The sequence below is a fragment of the Lampris incognitus genome, chromosome 12, assembly GCF_029633865.1.
Source record: "Lampris incognitus isolate fLamInc1 chromosome 12, fLamInc1.hap2, whole genome shotgun sequence".
NCBI lineage: Eukaryota > Metazoa > Chordata > Actinopteri > Lampriformes > Lampridae > Lampris > Lampris incognitus.
In genome coordinates this window covers 569,961-589,619 of record NC_079222.1, presented here as the reverse complement: position 1 = coordinate 589,619, position 19,659 = coordinate 569,961, and the positions used below count along the sequence as shown (strand labels likewise).

The 19,659-nt window shown below is 47.2% G+C and overlaps 1 protein-coding gene across 3 annotated transcripts in view; it reads left to right on the top strand.

Moving 5' to 3' along the window:
• The window catches only part of fer (fer (fps/fes related) tyrosine kinase), a 203,644-nt gene that overhangs the window by 153,336 nt on the left and 30,649 nt on the right, over positions 1 to 19,659 (top strand). For all 3 annotated transcript variants that reach the window (XM_056290265.1, XM_056290264.1, XM_056290269.1), the window contains one exon: positions 14,472 to 14,595. In XM_056290265.1, coding sequence (XP_056146240.1) covers positions 14,472 to 14,595 — 124 coding nt within the window. The remainder of the gene's footprint in view (positions 1 to 14,471; positions 14,596 to 19,659) is intronic.

Below are 19,659 nucleotides of genomic sequence, written 5' to 3'. Positions count from 1 at the left end.
CAAAAATACTCCAGTCTGTGTTGTCAAAACAGTCCTGGAGTTCAGAGACTGCTCCTTCTGGCCAGACAGTGATTGTCTTTACTGCTGGCTTGATCTGTTTCTTGAGGGGTTTGTAGGCTGGGACCACGAACAGGCAGAGGTGGTCAGAATGCCCAGGTGGAGAAAGGGAATAGCTTTGTATGAGTCCTTAATGTTTGTATAGAGATGGTCCAGGGTGTTTTGTCCCCTAGTGGGGCAGGGGACATGCTGATGGAATTTGGGCAGTACAGCCCTGAGGTTAGCCTGATTAAAATCACCAACTATGATAAAGGCATTGTCTGGGTGTTTGGTCTGTTGTCTGCTGATGGCACATTGTAGCTGCTTAAGTGCTACCTTAGCATTAGGATGTGGAGGCGGGGGGGATGTACACAGCAGTCATGTTAATGGCCTTTACCTCCCTAGACAGTTAAAAAGGCCTGCCCTGAATCATAAGGACCTTAAGATCAGCAGAGAAATGTCTTGCAACGACCTTTTTATTGTTGCACCAAGACTTTTTGACATAAATACTCAAACCTCTGCCACGGATCTTGCTGGAGTGCGCTGTTCTGTTGGCACAGAAGGCTGTGCGGCCCGCTAGCTCGACTGCCGAGTCGGCTGTGTTGCTGTTGAGCCAAGTCTCCGTAAACATCAGCAGACAGCAGTTCTGCAGCCTTTCCTGAGAGGACAGCCTGAGTCTTATCTCCTCCATTTTGTTAGCTAACGATCGGACATTAGCCATGAAGATGCTGGGGAGGGAAACTTGGAAGGGAACGCTACTTAGCTTAGCATGTAGCCTGCCCCGCTTCCCCCTCTTCTGTTTACATGGCAAACGGGGGCAGCGTTTCCTCTGCGAGACTGGTGAGCGGATAGCATCGTTGGGGAAGTTGTCCGTGATGGTACAGGGAAGTGAGTGATCCGTTCTGAGGTTTAAAAGTTCCTGGCGGCTGTAGAAGAGCGCATGACCTACACTTGAAAATAAACTTAAAACTAATGTATACATAACAAAGAAAACACAACACTGAAAAGGGAGCCGCAGTTGTACAAGTTATTAGACTTGCTAAAAAGAATGACGGCGTATTTGAGGACTACTTGAGATGCTTTATTAGGCTATTGGTCAGCTTACCATCTTGATGGCCTGGAACCAACTGCTCTACGTAACATTGGTACATTCGTTTCCTTCGCCCATGCGCATGTAGACATACTAATAAAATAGTCCACCTGGACAGTGCATTTACATGACAGCAGTAGTCGCTGCTTTCAGTGCACAGCCATCTTGGACGCAGGCAATGTTTTTTTTTACACCACGAGTGAGGTTATTTTCACATATGATTAGTTGTGTAGGGTTGATGGTGAGTTTTTCTGTTATAAAAAGGGTATGTTCCTAGGGTCATTTAGTGTATCGGGCACTAGAACTGTCACAAAAAAGATTATCTATCTGCCTCAGTTTTTGTCACTGCAAATCCCTAGTTTTGCTACAATATGTTTTTCATGTGTTTATATAAGGTATTGACTGTGTTATTATTTTCATGTTTATGCAAGCAAAAAGTGCATAGTCCTGCTAATGTTATTTGCGGTTTTCAATGTAAAGCATGTCTATCAGTACTTTTTCAACATTTTCTGCACATTTTAACAATACCGCGATAATACTGATAACCGTTGCTCTGGGCGCATTCATCTGTGTGTATCCGACTGAGTTTCCTCCTCCTACCCCAACGACTGAAACACCAGGCATGCGCAGGTCTAGCAAGCCTAGAAAACAGAAAGTTATAATGGACTTGTAGGATAAAAAACAAAAAACAAAAAAAACAAGAGACTGTGAGTGACTGTGATATCGGAGTGTGGAGTTATTTGAAAACTTATCAGAAAGTTACATTGAGTTGGGATACCTGAAAAGGAAATAATGTGACTTACCTGTTTGTTGTTATATAGTATACCTGTACTGAAAAGAAAAGTGTTAAATATATTGTTTAATGTTTAAATGACTAGGTGTGGCAATAGCTTAATGTGACTTAGCCGTTTGTTATTTTACCTGTAAAGGAAAGTGTTAAAAATGTGGTGTAATGTTTAGATGACCAAGTTTGGTTATAGCTTAACAGTCTCTAGACTTTATACTTACATTGTATTCTTTTTTTGTATTAACTTCAAAGGAAGGAGGATGTAATGTTATATGCCCACCTGGCCAGTAGGTGGCAGTATTGGTATAACTTGTTTATTGTAGAGGGTTAAGGTTCATGCGCAGAAGGTTCCAGGATCAGAACATGTGACAGCAATGGAGCAGACAAGACGCGGTTAAATACACAGAAACAAAATTTACTTTTCAGCTTGATTTATTACATAACAGAACATTACAGTTTTGAAATGTTTTAAATGGAACAAAGCTGATCTTGTGAGATGATCGATGTGGCTCTTAAAATTAATATCACTGTCTATGATTACACCGAGATTTCTAGCTTGCGTTTGCACTCCAGAGACAGAAAGCTGAGATGAGCTGCAATTGTCTGTCTCTGAGTCTTTGCACCAAAAATAACTATTTCTGTTTTTGTCTTTGTTCAATTGTAAAAAGTTCTCATGACATCCATCCATAGATTAATATCGTCAATACGCTAGGTTAGGAAATGTATGGGATCTAGGTAATCAGAAAATACAGATATGTACAGATATGAGTCATCTGCATAATTATAGTAATGTATTTTGTGTTTCTGTATAACATGTGAAAGTGGGAGCATATAGAGATTGAATAGTAGTGGTCCAAGAAGCGAACCTTGGGGTAGCCCACACATTATACCCACTTTGTCCGAGGAAAAGTCTCCAATAGACACAAAGAACTGCCTGTCCTGAAGGTATGTTCTAAACCAGTTGAGACTCGGCCAGAAAGGCCGACCCATTTTTCTAATCTCTCTAGCAAAATATCATGATCAACAGTGTCGAAGGTAGCACTGAGATCCAGGAGCACAAGAACCGACAATTTATTAGAATCTGTGTTCATATGCAGATCGTTCACAACTTTGATAAGTGCTGTTTCTGTGCTATGGTGAGATCGAAAACCTGATTGACAAATGTCTAGAAGGTTGTTCGATATTAAATAGTTATTAACTCGAGAATAAACTGTTTTTTCAAGGATTCTGCAGAGGAATGGTAAGTTGGAGATGGGCCTGTAGTTGGCAATACCTGTCACATGAAGATTACTCTTCTTCAGAAGTGGTTTAACGACAGCTGTCTTAAGTGCTGCAGGAAATATACCTGCCTGAAGAGAGTAGCTAATAATTTCTAAAACGTCATGTGCTAAGCAATTAAAAACATTTTTAAAACATTTGGTAGGGAGACGATCCAAGCAGCAGGTGGACGACCTGAGCTGCCTAACAATATTATCTAGACTTTTAATGTCTAGAGGGTCAAAGTGAGACATGGCACCAGTGATATTTCTGGAGAGCTGGAGGGTAGGCTCGTTACTGAATCTTAAGGCACTAATGTTCTGTCTAATAGCAACAATTTTGTTATTGAAGAATGTAGCGAATTGCTCACATTTTTCAGTGGACAGCATCTCTGATGGGTTTAGAGATGGTGGCTTAATAAGTCGGTAAATAGTAGAGAAAATACTGTTGTTACAAACCCAATTCCAGTGAAGTGGGGACGTTGTGTAAAACGTGAATAAAAACAGAATACTGTGGCAGGATGAGGAAAAACACAGGAGACGAAGGCGAGTTTGATGTTTATTCCTCAACTCCAAAAACCAAACTGCAGCAGGAACAACCCTGCACCAGCAAGCCCGGGAACGTAAACCACGCCCCCAGCCCACAGCCCTGCTGGGTGAGTGGCCTAGCCCCTAGTGTCCGCCACACAGCCCTCCCCCCCGAACACCCAGAAGGGACTCCTGGAAAGAAAATCAGTGTCTCACTGGAGGCTTAAGCAGCCTGCCATAACGGCTCCACCGTCCCTCAGCCGAAACAGTAGGTGAAATACAGTCCAAAGCCGGCTGAGAAGCAGAATGCTGAACCCGTGAAGACACTGCCGGGGTCCTGGAAGGAGGGCGACCCCGAAGGGGAAGCTGGGCCGGAAACACAACTTCGCTTGCCACCCTGTGCGCCGGTTTAAGCCTATCAAGCGTGACACGCTCCCTACGCCCATCCATATCCAGCACAAAACCCTTAGGACCCGTCTCAAGAACCCGAAATGGGCCATCGTATGGGGGTTGGAGGGGCGAGCGGTGAGCATCATGCCGTACAAAAACAAAACGAGCCGACATGAGCCCGAGTGCTGTCGGACAAACGAGGATAAACGGCCGGACGGGGTCGAGGAGCGGAACTCCCAGGCAACAATTCCCCAGGGACTCGGAGCGGCTGACAGGCACCAGCTATGCGGGCGAAGCGTCGAGGTCCTCCTTAGGAGCCGAACGCAACCCAAGCATAACCCAAGGTAAACGATCCACCCAGTTACCATCCGAGAGCACAGCGCGCAGCACTGCCTTGAGCGACCGATGAAAACGTTCACACAAGCCGTTAGCCTGCGGGTGGTACGCGGTAGTGCGGTGTACCTGCACACCCAAGGATCGCGCAAGCGCGACCAGAGCTCTGACATGAACTGGGGGCCCCTGTCTGAGGTGATATCTGACGGGGTACCGAAACGGGCGACCCAGGAGGAAAGAAACGCGCGTGCAACATCCGAGGATGTTGTGGAGGATAGAGGGACGGCCTCTGGCCACCTGGTGGTCCGACCTACCATTGTGAGCAGGTGCGTAAAACCCTGTGAAGAAGGTAGAGGGCCCACCAGGTCCACATGCACGTGGTCGAAACGTCTGGCCGGTATCAGAAACAGTTCAAGGGGCAACTTAGTATGCTGGTGGACCGTTGCGCGCTGGCACGCTACACGTGCAGCGGCCCACCCCTTGACGTCCTTGCGGAGGCCAGGCCAAACGAACTTGGAACCGACCAACTTCACCGACGCCCAAACTCCAGGGTGCGAGAGGGGGTGAATTGATTCGAAAACTCGACAGCGCCAGGCCACTGGAACAATGGGGCGGGGACGGCCAGTGGAGACATCGCAAAGGAGGGTAGGACTGCCTTCCTGCATCACAGCGTCCTCTAGCTTGAGGCCGGTACGCGTTGACCTAAGGGCAAGGACGTCTGGGTTGCTGGGCTGGTCGGCAGCCATAGCGGAGAAATCCACACCGAGGTGCACAGGACACACAAGCACACGCAACAGACAATCAGCAACAGGGTTGGACTTCCCGGCCACATGCTGAATGTCCGTTGTGAACTCGGAGATTGCCGCTAGGTGGCGCTGCTGACGAGCAGACCACGGCTCAGTCACCTTGGACATGGCGAAAGTCAGTGGTTTATGATCCACATAAGCCGTGAATGGGCGACCCTCCAGCAGGAAGCGGAAATGCCGGGTTGCAAGGTGCAGTGCCAGCAACTCACATTCAAAAGCGCTGTACTTGCACTCGCTATCTTGCAGTTTGCGGCTAAAAAATGCGAGTGGCTGCCACGCATTCGCCACGCCCTGTTCAACCACAGCCCCCACGGCTATGTCAGATGCGTCGGTTGTTAAAGCTATGGACGCCGTGGGTGTGGGATGGGCGAGGAGGGCAGCGTTAGCCAGGGCGCGCTTAGCTCCATCAAAGGCCTGGACCTGTTCGGGAGTCCAGTCGACAGGGTCGTTAGCCTTCTTAAGCCGCAGGGCATCGTAAAGTGGCTGAAGGAGGTGGGCGGCACGAGGGAGGAAACGGTTATAGAAATTCACCATGCCCAAGAATTCCTGCAATGCCATAACAGAGACTGGGTGGGGAAATTCTGCCACCGCTTGCACCTTAGAAGGCAACGGGACCGCGCCTTGCGGCGAAATGCAGTGACCCAAGAAGTCAATCACCGGCAGTCCAAACTGACACTTGGCCGGGTTGACTATCAGGCCGTGTTCGTCCAGACGACGGAAAACCTGTTTCAGGTGCGCCAGGTGCTCTTCAGTTGACGGACTGGCCACTAATATGTCTTCGAGATAAACGAACATGAAAGCAAGGTCACGCAACACCGAGTCCATCAGCCTCTGAAAGGTTTGCGCTGCCCCCTTCAAGCCAAAAGGCATGCACATGAACTCAAAAAGCCCAAACGGGGTGATCACTGCGGTCTTGGGCACGTCCTCTGCGCGCACGGGAAGCTGATGATAGCTGCGCACCAGGTCCACCTTAGAGAAAATAGTGGCACCTGCCAGGCGTATGGAAAAGTCCTGTATGTGTGGGATGGGATAGCGGTCATTGGCGGTGACGTTGTTCAGGCGGCGAAAGTCGCCGCAAGGCCGCCACGACCCATCCGCCTTGGGCACCATGTGAAGCGGCGAGGCCCACGGGCTGTTGGAACGCCTCACTATACCCAGACGCTCCATGATGGCGAACTCCTCCTTAGCTGTAGCCAATTTTACTGTGTCGAGGCACCGCGCGCGCGCAAAAACTGGCGGTCCCACCGTGGGAATGAAATGTTCTACCCCGTGTTTAGTAACCGCGGTGGAAAAGGCAGGTGTAGTCACCGATGGAGAATCCGCCAGCAAACGCTGAAAAACATCCCCTAATGCTAAAACGTTAGCTTGTGTTAACGGCCCGGCTCCCCCTGTCTCGCACGGAACAGTGGCGAAAGGCACAGCATCAATTAAACGGCGGTTTGCAACATCAACCAGCAGACCATTAGCACACAGAACATCCGCGCCGATAATAGGAACAGTAATGGCGGCAACTACAAAATGCCACTCAAAATGGCGCCCGTGGAAGCAAACAGTCACCAACCTTGTGCCAAATGCCGCAATGGAGGAACCGTTAGCTGCACTCAACTGTGGGCCGCCGCCTTAGGCTGACATGTCTGTGCTAGCAGGAGGGAGGAGGGAGTCCACCAGAAGCCGTCTTCCTGACATCCGAGTCCATAATGAAGAGCAGCTCACTACGTCCGCCAGCGCCCACAGCTGCTACTGAACGCTGCCCTGGAGTTTCCCGCCGTCTCAAACGTGCACGGAGGGACGCAGCGCCTCGCCTTGCCGCCGAACCGCTGGTGGAAGAAACAGAGGCCGCTCCCGCGCCATCTCCGGGCAGTCACTCCAGCCACCACTGCTGGGTCCGCGTCCTCCGACGCCGGCTGCAGAGGCTCCGATGCCACACTCTGCACAGAGAACCGTCTGGTAGCCAGCAGGACCCGATCGGCCTCCTCAGCCAAACCTTGGCAGACACCAGCGGCCAGACACGGGGAGTTAGCCAAAGCCGCGCCCACAGGAGATGGGAGCTGGTGCAGGAAAACGTGCGGGAAAAGGAACCCACCTTCGTCTGAGCCTAGCAGCGACAGCATATTGTCCACGAGATCCACAGCCGTCCCGTCGCCCAAACTGGATAGGGAAAGGATCCTATCTGCCCTCTCTGCGGCAGATAGGCTGTACCTCCGGAGCAGAAGATGTTTGAGGGCAAGGTATTTATCGTGCTGCGGAGGGGCGTGCAACAGTTGCATGGCCCGGCATGTGGCCTGCTGGTCCAGCGCAGCGACGACCAAATAGTATCTGGAGTCATCCGCGGAGATTCCACGCAGGTGGAACAGCGCCTCGACATGCTGGAACCACCAAGCCAGGTCGCTCTGCCAGAACTCTGGGAGCTTCACAGCCGCGGCGAGAATGGCCAGCTGTGAGAGTTGGGGCGGCGTGGCTGAAGTGGATTCACACTGTTCTTCTGCTCCAAACATGTTCAATTCGGGGTCACCAATGTGGCAGGATGAGGAAAAACACAGGAGACGAAGGCGAGTTTGAAGTTTATTCCTCAACTCCAAAACCAAACTGCAGCAGGAACAACCCTGCACCAGAGAGCCCGGGAACGTAAACCACCCCAACGTAAACCACGCCCCCAGCTCACAGTCCTGCTGGGTGAGAGGCACAGCCCCTTGTGTCCGCCACAATACAATGATTTGCAAATCCTTTTCGACCTATATTCAATTGAATACACTACAAAGACATGATATTTAATGTTCAAACTGTTAAACTTTACTGTTTTTTCCAAATATTCACTCATTTTGACTTTGATGCTTGCAACACGTTCCAAAGAAGCTGGGACAGGGGCAACAAAAGACTGGGAACGTTGAGGAATGCTCAGAAAACACCTGTTTGGAACATTCCACAGGTGAACAGGTTAATTGGAAAAAGGTGAGTGTCATGATTGGGTATAAAAGGAGCATCCCTGAAAGGCTCAGTCGTTCACAAGCAAGGATGGGGTGAGGTTCACCACTTTGTGAACAATTTCGTGAGCCAATAGTCCAACAGTTTAAGAACAACGTTTCTCAACGTGCAACTGCAAGGAATTTAGGGATTTCATCATCTCCAGTCCATAATATCATCAAAAGATTCAGAGAATCCGGAGAAATCTCTGCACGTAAGCGGCAAGGCCCAAAACCAACACTGAATGCCCGTGACCTTCGACCCCTCAGGCGGCACTGCATTAAAAACCGACATCATTGTGTAAAGGATTGACCACGTGGGCTCAGGAGCACTTGGGAAAACCATCGTCAGTTAACACAGTTGGTCGCTACATCTACAAGTGCAGTTTAAAACTCTCCCATGCAAAGCCAAAGCCAGATATCAACACCACCCAGAAACGCCGCCGGCTTCTCTGGGCCGACCTCATCTGAGATGGACTGACGCAAAGTGGACCAGTGTGCTGTGGTATGACGAGTCCACATTTCACATTGTTTTTGGACATCATGGACGTCGTGTCCTCCAGGCTAAAGAGGAAAAGGACCATCCAGATTGTTCTCAGCGCAAAGTCCAAAAGCCAGCATCTGTGATGTATGGGGGTGTGTTAGTGCCCATGGCATCATGGGTAACTTGCACATCTGTGAAGGCACCATTAATGCTGAAAGGTACATACAGGTTTTGGAGCAACATATGCTGCCATCCAAGCGACGTCTTTTTCAGGGACGTCCCTGCTTATTTCAGCAAGACAATGCCAAGCCATATTCTGCACGTGTTACAACAGCGGGGCTTTGTAGTAAAAAAGTGCGGGTACCGGACTGGCCTGCCTGCAGTCCAGACCTGCCTGCAGTCCAGACCTGTCTCCCATTGAAAATGTGTGGCGCATTATGAAGCGCAACATACGACAACGGAGACCCCGGACTGTTGAGCAACTGAAGTTGTACATCAGCAAGAATGGGAAAGAATTCCACCTACAAAGCTTCAACAAGTAGTGTCCTCAGTTCCCAAACGCTTATCGAGTGTTGTTAAAAGGAAAGGTGGTGTAACACAGTGCTGAACATGCCCCTGTCCCAGCTTCTTTGGAACGTGTTGCAGGCATCACATTCAAAATGAGTGAATATTTGCAAGAAACAATAAAGTTTATCAGTTTGAACATTAAACATCTTGTCTTTGTAGTGTATTAAACTGAATATAGGTGGAAAAGGATTTGCAAATCATTGTATTCTGTTTTTTATTCACGTTTTACACAACGTCCCAACTTCATTGGAATTAGGGTTTGTAATATTTTCATTAATGATTTTAGAGAAAAAAGACTGTCTTGCCTGTTTAATTTCTTTGCAGTACTTGTTCATTCAATCCTTGTAAATGTCATGGTGAACCTGAAGTGTAGTCTTTCTCCACTGTCCTTCTGCCTGGCGACACTCTCTCTTAAGCTGCCTAACAACCACTCCGTTTCTCCGGGGGACTTTTTGTTTTTCTATGTTTTTAGTTTTAACAAGTGCAATGTTGTCAAAGATATTTCGTATTTTTGAGTTGACGTTGTTCGCAAGATTCTCAATTTGTGATGCCATGAATGGTGATAACTCATTTAAAGTTTTCCTAAAGGTTTCATTTGTATTATTGTCACCGAAACGTGATGTGATTATTCAAGTGTTCTTCTCTTGTACAGGAAAAGCAGACATCAAAAAAATATACAACAGTGATCTGAAATAGCAACATCCATGACACAGGGTACAGTAATATTAAGTCCGTTTGATATGACAAAGTCCAGAATATGGACCTTATTGTGGGTGGGTACAGAAACATGCTGATTGACAGCAAATGCCTCCAGTAAGCTAAGTTGGTTTCTAGCATCGGGTTTGTTTGATTGTCAACATGAACATTAAAATCACCTGAGATGATGAAACAATCATATTCAGTGGAAACCACAGACAGTAGCTCCGAAAATTCATCAAGAAAGCCATGTTTAGATTTTGGTGGCTGATAGACAGTAATCATTAAAATCGTAGCATTACAATACATAATAAAAGCAAGGTATTCAAAAAATGTGAATTCCCCGAGGAGGATTTCCTTGCAGCTATAAGGACCAGAGAAGACAGAAGCTATTCCACTGCCTCTCTTAACAGATCTGGTGGTCTGGATGAATTTGAAGCCAGGAGGTGCAGTCTCAATGAGCGTGACTGCACCATTTCTATCCAGCCAAGTCTCGGTCAGTAGGGTGAAGTCAAGGTTATGGGTACTTATAAGATCATTAACTAAAATTCAATTCAATTCAATTCAGTTTATTGTCATTAAAAACAATGTGCAGCACATGTTAAAAATGAAATGAGGGCTGTGGCTTCACCAAACAGTGCAAGACAGACACAGAAAAACACAGCAAACACAGTATAAGATATACACACTTGAAAACCAAAAGCTAAAAATAAGTTAAAAAAGAGCAAGAGTACAAAATATTTAAAAATATCTACAGACATTCAGTGGGTAGCCAGGTTCAGGTGGGCAACAGCTTGTGGAAAGAAGCTGTTTTTGAGCCTGGTAGTGCAGGTTCTGAGGCTCCTGTAGCGCCTCCCAGAGCGCAGGGGGAGAACAGTCCATGGTTGGGGTGGGTGGGATTTCTGCTGATGCTCAGACCCCTTCGAAGGTACTGTTTGTGATAAATGTCTTGTATGGCTGGGAGCTGGGTACCGGTGATATGCTGGGCTGCCTTGACGATCCGCTGCAGAGCTTTCTGGTCTACTGAGGTGCCGTTGCTGTACCACACTGAGATGTAGCTGGTCAGGATGCTCTCTATGATGTAGTAGTAGAAGTTGGTGAAAATTTTGGGGGGTAGACGGGCGCTCCTCAGCCTCCTCAGGAAATGCAGGCATTGTTGGGCCTTTTTCACAAGGGCCTGACTGTTTAATGTCCAGGAAAGTTCCTCACTGATGTGGACCCCAAGGAATTTAAAGCTGGAAACACGCTCCACTTCCACCCCATTGATGTGTATGGGGGAGTGGCTGCAGCTTCTAGACCTCCTGAAGTCCACAATCAGCTCCTTTGTCTTCTGCACATTAAGAACAAGATTGTTGGTAGTACACCATGATGTGAGGTGCTCAATCTCGTCCCTGTAGGCCGTCTTGTCATTGTTGGTGATACGGCCAATGACTGTGGTGTCATCTGCAAACTTAACTATAACATTTGAGGGGTGAGTTGGCAGGCAGTCGTGGGTAAACAGGGAGAAAAGGAGGGGGCTCAGAACACATCCTTGAGGGACACCTGTGCTGAGGTTCAGGGTGGAGGAGGTGTGGTCACCTAACCTAACAGACTGTTGGTCAGGAAGTCCAGGGTCCAGTTACAGAGGGAGGGGTTGCGGCCAAGGGGGAGGAGTTTGGTGGTTAGTTTGGCGGGGATGATAGTGTTGAAGGCAGAGCTGTAATCTATAAACAGCATCCGGATGTATGTGTTGTGAAGTTCAAGGTGGGTCAGAGCAACGTGCAGGGCAGTGGCAATGGCATCTTCAGTAGATCTTTTGGGACGGTAGGCAAACTGATGTGGTTCGAATGTGGGGGTGATAATGTTTTTGATGTGAGCCAGAACCAAAGCACTTCATGGCATTGGGGGTGAGTGCTATGGGTCGATAGTCATTCAGACATGTGGATGTTGGTTTCTTGGGGACAGGAATGATAGAGGTGGTCTTAGAGCATATCGGGACAATGGATTGGGACAGTGAGGGGTTAAATATAGTTGTGAAGAGCTCAGCCAGCTGGTCGGCACATTCCCGGAGGACCCAACCTGGTATGCCATCCGGTCCAGGAGCCTTCCGTGTATTCACTCTGCACAGTGATTCTCTGACCTCTGCGATCGATATAGTGTAAATTATTAGTTAGCGACCTGCCGTTTATTGTCTGAGGTGGATGGCTTTGTGGGGGACTGATACTTGAAGTCCGAAGTGGTAATACATTTTTTAGATCCCTGTATATTACAGGGAGATTACAGGGTATGTGTGTATGGTTTATTATTACAAGAATTAGTATAGCAGAGTGACAGTCATTAGTATGATGGATCGGACTCACCAAAGGACTTGAATAGGTATGGTTTACCTTGGAACCAGAATTGAAAGCACTCCGCCCCTATGAAAGTCAATTAGTGACAGAACTGTCTGCACCTGTGTGCGGGTACCGAATGTCATTGTCCACAGCACGGACATGAGAGTTGGAGGCAATGGAAAAAAACACATTTGCAGCCAGCATTCCTGAGCCTCCTGGATTTGGATGGAGTCCATCACGTTTAAAAATAGAAGAGCACTCCCAGAATAGAAAATTGTCAATAAAACCAAATTGTAATCGAGAGCACTGCACCTGAAGCCAGGTGTGAAGCTGCAAAAGTCTGCTAAAATGACCAATGCCATGGCCGAAAGTGGGAAGTAGGTGAGAGATAAAATGTTCCTTATTACTAAATTTTCGAAGGTTGAAAAGACGCATAAAATCTGATTTTAAAAACTTCGACTGCTGCCGTAGAATGTCATTTGTGCCAACATCAATGACAATTTTCTCAATGAAGGTATATTGAGATAGCAGACAAGGAAGTTCTACCAGAAGGTCATTTACCTTGGTACCTGGAAAGCAGTGTGTTGTGGCCCTGTTGGACCTGACGTCCCTGATAATAGGATCACCCACAATCAGAGCAGAAGGTGGCTGTGGAATGGGTGCAATAGAAGAGCGCACCCGCCACCATACCCCAGTGGATGGGGGCTCCCAGCCAGTGTGGGGGACACAGCACCAGGGGGATACCACTGGTGGCCAGTTCAGAGCTCACAGAATGTTTGGACACTGCCTCCTTCAACAACCTATGTCGAACGGATGAGGTTTCTTTTCGGGATCTGGGGTAATGAGTAGTAGCCGAAGGTGAGCATTCTGCTCCTGGATGTGACGCAATGGTCAGCAGAGAGAAGTGTGTGTAGTCCAGAATGTCAAATCCATTTGCTGGAAGGTCAGGGGGAGCAGCCAAGGGAGGACAGCCAGCCGGATCAGGATGTACCGGGGGAGTTGAGGGTTCAGATTTTCCAAATCTTGAAATTTATTTCCAAGCTGGAAAGCCTCACCTGAAAGCGGTTGGAGGTGGTGTTTACCCTGGTGGTGTTTGCTGTTCTTAACCTGGACCCAAGGCTCTGGGATGGATGGCGTTGAGCAAACTTGGGTGATTTGAGATTTTGCTCCAAGGCTGAGCCATACGTTCTCCCCCAGGGTAAAACGACCTGTAGAGTGGATCACTTCACCTCCGGATCATGGAATAGTGGTATCACTGTCCTGGGCCAGTGCTGTATGGTCTGGGGGGCAGGATGGGCTGGCCCCCCTCTGATTGCCCAGGAGAGAGAGGTGTTTTGACTGCGCTATGGCCATGGATGATAGGTCCATGATTAACTTGTCCGTCTCCCTGAGTTCAGCCTGCAGTCGGGTAACATCAGTCTTCAATTGTGCAAAGGTAGGATGGCAGTCCACACACACAGTCATGTTTTTTGTCAGGTAAAAAACAGAATTGAAACTGAAACAAAATTTGGCAGTTTATTCTGATTTTTGAAAAACTTGAAAATATGACATGACTTAGGCCATTATTTTAAGAAGGTGATGATATATATATATGCCATATCTGTATTGTTTTTAGTTTTGTTTTTTTGTGTGCGATTGAATTGTATGAATGTGAATGAATTGTATATGTGTACTTGTTTACAAACTTGTTTGCCTCAAGTTGGCCCTTGAGGGACAAATCAAGGTTTTTAAATTCAGCTTTATATACATTAATGTCTCTTGCTCTCTCCCATTCTATATCTTTTCATGTCTCTTTCATAATCTTTCTCTCTATATGTATTCATATCTCACTATCTCTCTCTCTCTAGACACACCCACCCACATATGTATGTATGTATATGAATCTCTCTCCCTCTCCTTCTTTTATTTGTTCATGTCTCTCTTACTCTCTCTGTTCTATCCACATCCACATGTATATGTTGCCAGTGTCTTTCACCTTTCTCCGTATAGATATATATAATTACTATTGTCTCTTGCTTCTCTCTCTCTCGCTCTCTCGCTCTCTCTTTCTCTCTCTCTCTCTCTCTCTCTCTCTCTCTCTCTCTCTCTCTCTCTCTCTCTCTCTCTCTCTCTCTCTCTCTCTCTCTCTCTCTCTCTCTCTCTCTCTCTCTCTCTCTCTCTCTCTCTCTCTCTCTCTCTCCTCTCTCTCTCTCTCTCTCTCTCTCTCTCTCTCTCTCTCTCTTCCAGGTGGGGACTTCCTGTCTTTCCTAAGGAAGAGGAAGGAAGAGCTGAAAACCAAACAGCTGGTCAAGTTTGCCGTGGATGCCGCCTCCGGCATGGCATACCTAGAGACCAAGAACTGTATTCACAGGTACGACAGAAATACTACCCAAATACCAAGATTGTAGTACTCCAGATCTAGATACCGGTCTTGGGACCACATTGTCTTTGTCTTGTCCTGCACTCAGATTATTTTTTACGTGGTCTTGATTTGATCTTGGAACACTGAGGGCTTGGCATTTCTTCTGGAGACCAGGCAAGACCATAGAGTATGCGACTTGCATATGATCAGCTTCAAACCCAGTCTCGAACACAGCTCTGAGTGGGAATGTTAGCAGAGTAATGTGAAAGAGATTGCCTCAAAGCTCTCTGCTCACCCATGCTGTGCAGCAACCTCTCACGTGATGCACCATGTTGCAAGCTTAGCTTACGTATCTTGTGTGCTGTCATTCATCCAAGAATGTAAAAAAGAAAACACAAGATTAGAAGGCTACAGCGCTTGCGGAAAAAGTTTGGGACATTTTCATTGTCAGGAGCCAGAATTTGTTGCTGATTCAAAAGACAAAATAAATTGAGAGAGTAATTAGCTAATGGCAAGAAATCCATTGTATTACATCCCCAAGTTGAATCTAGGGAAATAAAAGGTGGTAACACAACATCCCAACCACATAGAACAACAATAATGAATGACAAGGAATGAGGAAGGGTCAGATGACAGGTACAGTATTAGTGAAGTTATTTTCAGTGCCCAGTAATACAAAGTAAATCTACAAGACACGAAACACCAAAACACAAAATGGGTAAAAGGGGAAAGGACCACAGCTGTGCCACAAATTGAAGAACTAAACTAAACAAAAAAAAAACCAAAACATGCTAACTAGACCTTTTAAGAACTCTACCTATGAAAGTAAACAAAAGGCTACCAAAACAAAATACACAGGATAGGCGATCACCTCATACCATATGCAAAATACGATAAGGTTTATCACAACCAGCTCACCTGTACAGGTACCCACACTTGCGCCATCTGTGGGCCAGTGGCATCTCTCCTTCTTCCCTCCCTCAAGGCACCGCCCTCCAAACTGGGCTGAGCTGAGTGGCTTCTACAGCTTTTCAAATGGGCACCCCCCTTCCTCACTGCTTCGTCAATTTAAGCCCATGACATCTCAGGGGAGCTCGACGGTAGACCCAGCATCCTGGTACTACCCCCACTGTCCACCACTCACGTCTATGATGTTAGCCTGTCAGCGTAGTGCGGAGAATACTGTGGCATTTCCTTGCTTTCCACCATGGAAAGCCCTGGCTAGGGCCTTAGCCAACAGACTCCTCCCAATATCAGAGGAAATTCTGACAGAATCCCAGAGCGGTTTTCATCTTAATAAGTACCATGGATGTGATTTTTACTGCTCGCCAGCTCCAAGAAAAAGCCCAGGATCAGAATCAACCATTGTAAATTGCTTTTATAGACTTAACCAAAGCTTTTGATTCTGTAAACCGCCAAGACCTCTGGCTAGTTCTGTCAAACATAGGCAGCCCTGACAAATATGTCACAGTACTATGACTACTACATGATAATACATCAGCTAGAGTACTCAGCAGTTATGGAGACGAGACAGAGTCCATCAAGGTCCACACAGGAGTTAAACAAGGCTGTGTCATTGCCCCAGTCCTGTTCACTATCTTCATTGCCACCATCCTCCACCTCACAGGTCCCAATCTGCCTCAGGGAGTCAAAATCATGTACAGGACTTATGGGAATCTTCTGAATATTAACAGATTCAGGGCTAAAGGTAAAACCAACACCACATCCATCACAGAGCTGCAGTACGCCAATGACAACACCTTAGTGTCCCTCGTAGAAGAGGAACTACAGACCATACTGAATGCCTTTGCAAAGGCATACAAGCAGCTTGGCCTGGCCATTAACATAAAAAAGACTCATATCTGGGCTGTCAGGGTAGTGTAGCAGTCTATTCTGTTGCCTATCAACATGGGGCTTGCTGGTTTGAATCCCCGTGTTACCTCCAGCTTGGTCGGGCGTCCCTACATATACAATTGGCCGTGTGTGTGGGTGGGAAGCTGGATGTGGATATGTGTCCTGGTCGCTGCACTAGCACATCCTCTGGTTGGTCAGGGCGCCTATTTGGGGGAGGGGGGGACTGGGGGAACAGTGTGATCCTCCCACGCGCTACATCCCCATGGTGACACTTCTCACCGTCAGGTGAAAAGGAGCAGCTGGTGACTCCACATGTATTGGAAGAGGCATGTGGTAGTCTGCAGTCCTCCCCGGATCGGCACAGGGGGTGGAGCAGTGACTGGGATGGCTCGAAAGAGTGGGGTAGTTGACTGGGTACAATAGGGGAAAAAAGGGGGGAAAATCCCCCCCCCCCAAAAAAAGACTCATATCGTCTACCAAACCCCACCCAACAGAAATATGCCTACTTGGCATATGTCAACCCTAATTTACTAGGCTTGAAAAAGTCGCGCTTGCCTTTGTTCACTCTAGCCTTCATTCAACCTTAACCTGTTTGCCCTCGGCTTGTTTGCCTGACGCTTGGAAGCTGACACTTCCAAGTAGCAGCAGTGATTTAAAGAACACTGATTGCTAATTGTCTGCCAGGAGTGCAGGCCAAACCCTGGCCACTTAACACCCAATTGGCCAAAGAGGTATACTGAAAATAGGCCTATTGGCCAGAAACTGGTCACTTATGTAAAACTCTATCAAACCTCACACAATACAATTAAAACTGCAAACAGCAAGTTACCAAGGAATATATTTAAAAGCTAAAAGGATCTTCTACTACTACTTTTGGCTGCTCCCGTTAGGGGTTGCCACAGCGGATCATCCATTTCCTTTTCTTCCTGTCTTCTGCGTCTTCCTCTGTCACACCAGCCACCTGCGTATCCTCCCTAACTACATCCATAAACCTCCTCTTTGGCCTTCCTCTTTTCCTCTTTCCTGGCAGCTCCATATTCAGCATCCTTCCCCCAATATACCCAGCATCTCTCCTCCACACATGTCCAAGCCATCTCAATCTTGCCTCTCTTGCTTTGTCTCCAAACCGTCCAACTTGAGCGATCCCTCTAATATAATCATTCCTAATCCTGTCCTTCTTCATCACTCCCAGTGAAAATCTTAGCATCTTATTCATAAGCTAATATATTTATAAGCTAAAAGGATAACTAAGTCAAAACAGCTAGGCAACAAGAAATATTAAAGGACACACTAGGTGGAGAAAAAAGAGCTACAGCTAGAATAAGATCCCACTAGGAACCAGCAGCAGATGTATAGAGAAAATGACTAATACTCAAGCAGCTGGAATAAGACTAATAGCAACTTGTTAAGCAAGAAAGATGATACTTACTCTATTCTAGATGAACCAGCAATTCAGAATCACTCCAGAAGTTAAAATGCACACTTGATTGAAACTGAACCAGGCCAGACTTATAAATCCCTGTAATTTTCTGGCCACTTAACACCCAATTGGCCAAAGAGGTACACTGAAAATAGGCCTATTGCCCAGACACTGGTCACTTATATAAAACTCTATCAAACCTCACACAATACAATTAAAACTGCAAATAGCAAGTTACCAAGGAATATATTTATAAGCTAAAAGGATAACTAAGTCAAAGGGGCATGTAGACCCTCCAGCGAGTTCTGGGTCTACCCCGGGGTCTCCTCCCAGTTGGCAGTGCCTGGTAAAACTCCAAAGGAAGCGCTCAGGAGGCATCCTAATAGATGTCCAAACCACCTCAACTGGCTCCTTTCAACGTGAAGGAGCAGCGGCTCTACTCCAAGCTCCCTCCGGATGTCCGAGCTCCTCACCAGATCTCTAAGGCTGAGCCCAGACACCCTACGGAGGAAACTCATTTCAGCTGCTTGTATCTGCGATCTCACCCTTTTGGTCACTACCCAAAGCTCATGACCATAGGTGAGGGTTGGAACGAAGATTGACTGGTAAATTTAGAGCTTTGCATTCCGGCTCAGCTACTTCTTCACTACAGTGGTCCAATACAACGTCCGCATTACTGCTGGTGCTGCACCAATCCGCCTGTCAATCTCCCGCTCCATCCTACCCTCACTCATGAACAAGACCCCGAGATACTGAACTCCTTCACTTGAGGCAACGACTCATCCCCAACCCGGAGGGAGCAATCCACCATTTTCCGGTAGAGAACCATGGCCTCAGACTTGGAGGTGCTGACTGTCATCCCAGCCATTTCACACTCAGCTGCAAACTGCCTCAGTGCATGCTGGAGGTCACGTTCTGATGAAGCCAACAAAACCACATCATCTGCGAAGAGCAGAGATGCAATTCTGAGATTCCCAAAACGGACACACTTCTCACCTTGGCTGTGCCTTGACATTCATGTGAGGGTTAATACTCCTGTTTGTGCCCTGAGCAAGGCAATGGAAAGAAGAACTGGAGTTGGCCCCTGGGTGCTGCAGCTGCCCACTGCTCCTATACAATAGGATGGGTTAAATGCAGAGAACACATTTAATTTTAACCAACCAAACAACTGAACAATGACAAAATAAAGTAGCTTTAAAAATAAAGTGGCTTTAAGATCAGCTGGGAGGATAAGTGCACCAACTTCAGTATCCTTGATGAGGCCAACATGCCTACTATAACTGCCAGCAGGGTACAATATCATCTGAGATGGACTGGCCATGATCTCCACATATCTGACTCTCAACTCCCAAAAAAAGTCCTTTACTCTCAGCTCATGACAGGACGCTGTGCCCCGGGAGGCCAAAAGAAGTGATATAAAGATAACATCAAGGCCCATATCAAAACGTTTGGAATCACCCTTAACACCTGGGATTAAGCAGGAAAAAAACAGGGAGGCTTGGAGACTGGCTGTCCATGAGGGTGCTGGGTGCTACAACCATGACCTCCACTGTGGTGCTAAAAACAAGCGCAGATTAAGAAAGGAGCGAATTACCAGAAAGGCCCAAACCACTCCTCAACCACTTCTTCACACCCTTGCCAACATTGCCCCAAAATAGGCGGCTTCAGGATTGGTTTCTACACCCACATGAAGACCCACAAGGACCTAGAAGGAGGACAGTCATACTTAACCCTGAGTGACCGCCGATGATGATGATGATGTTAGCCTGTCACCAGGCTGGTTCTGCCGCCAGTTATTC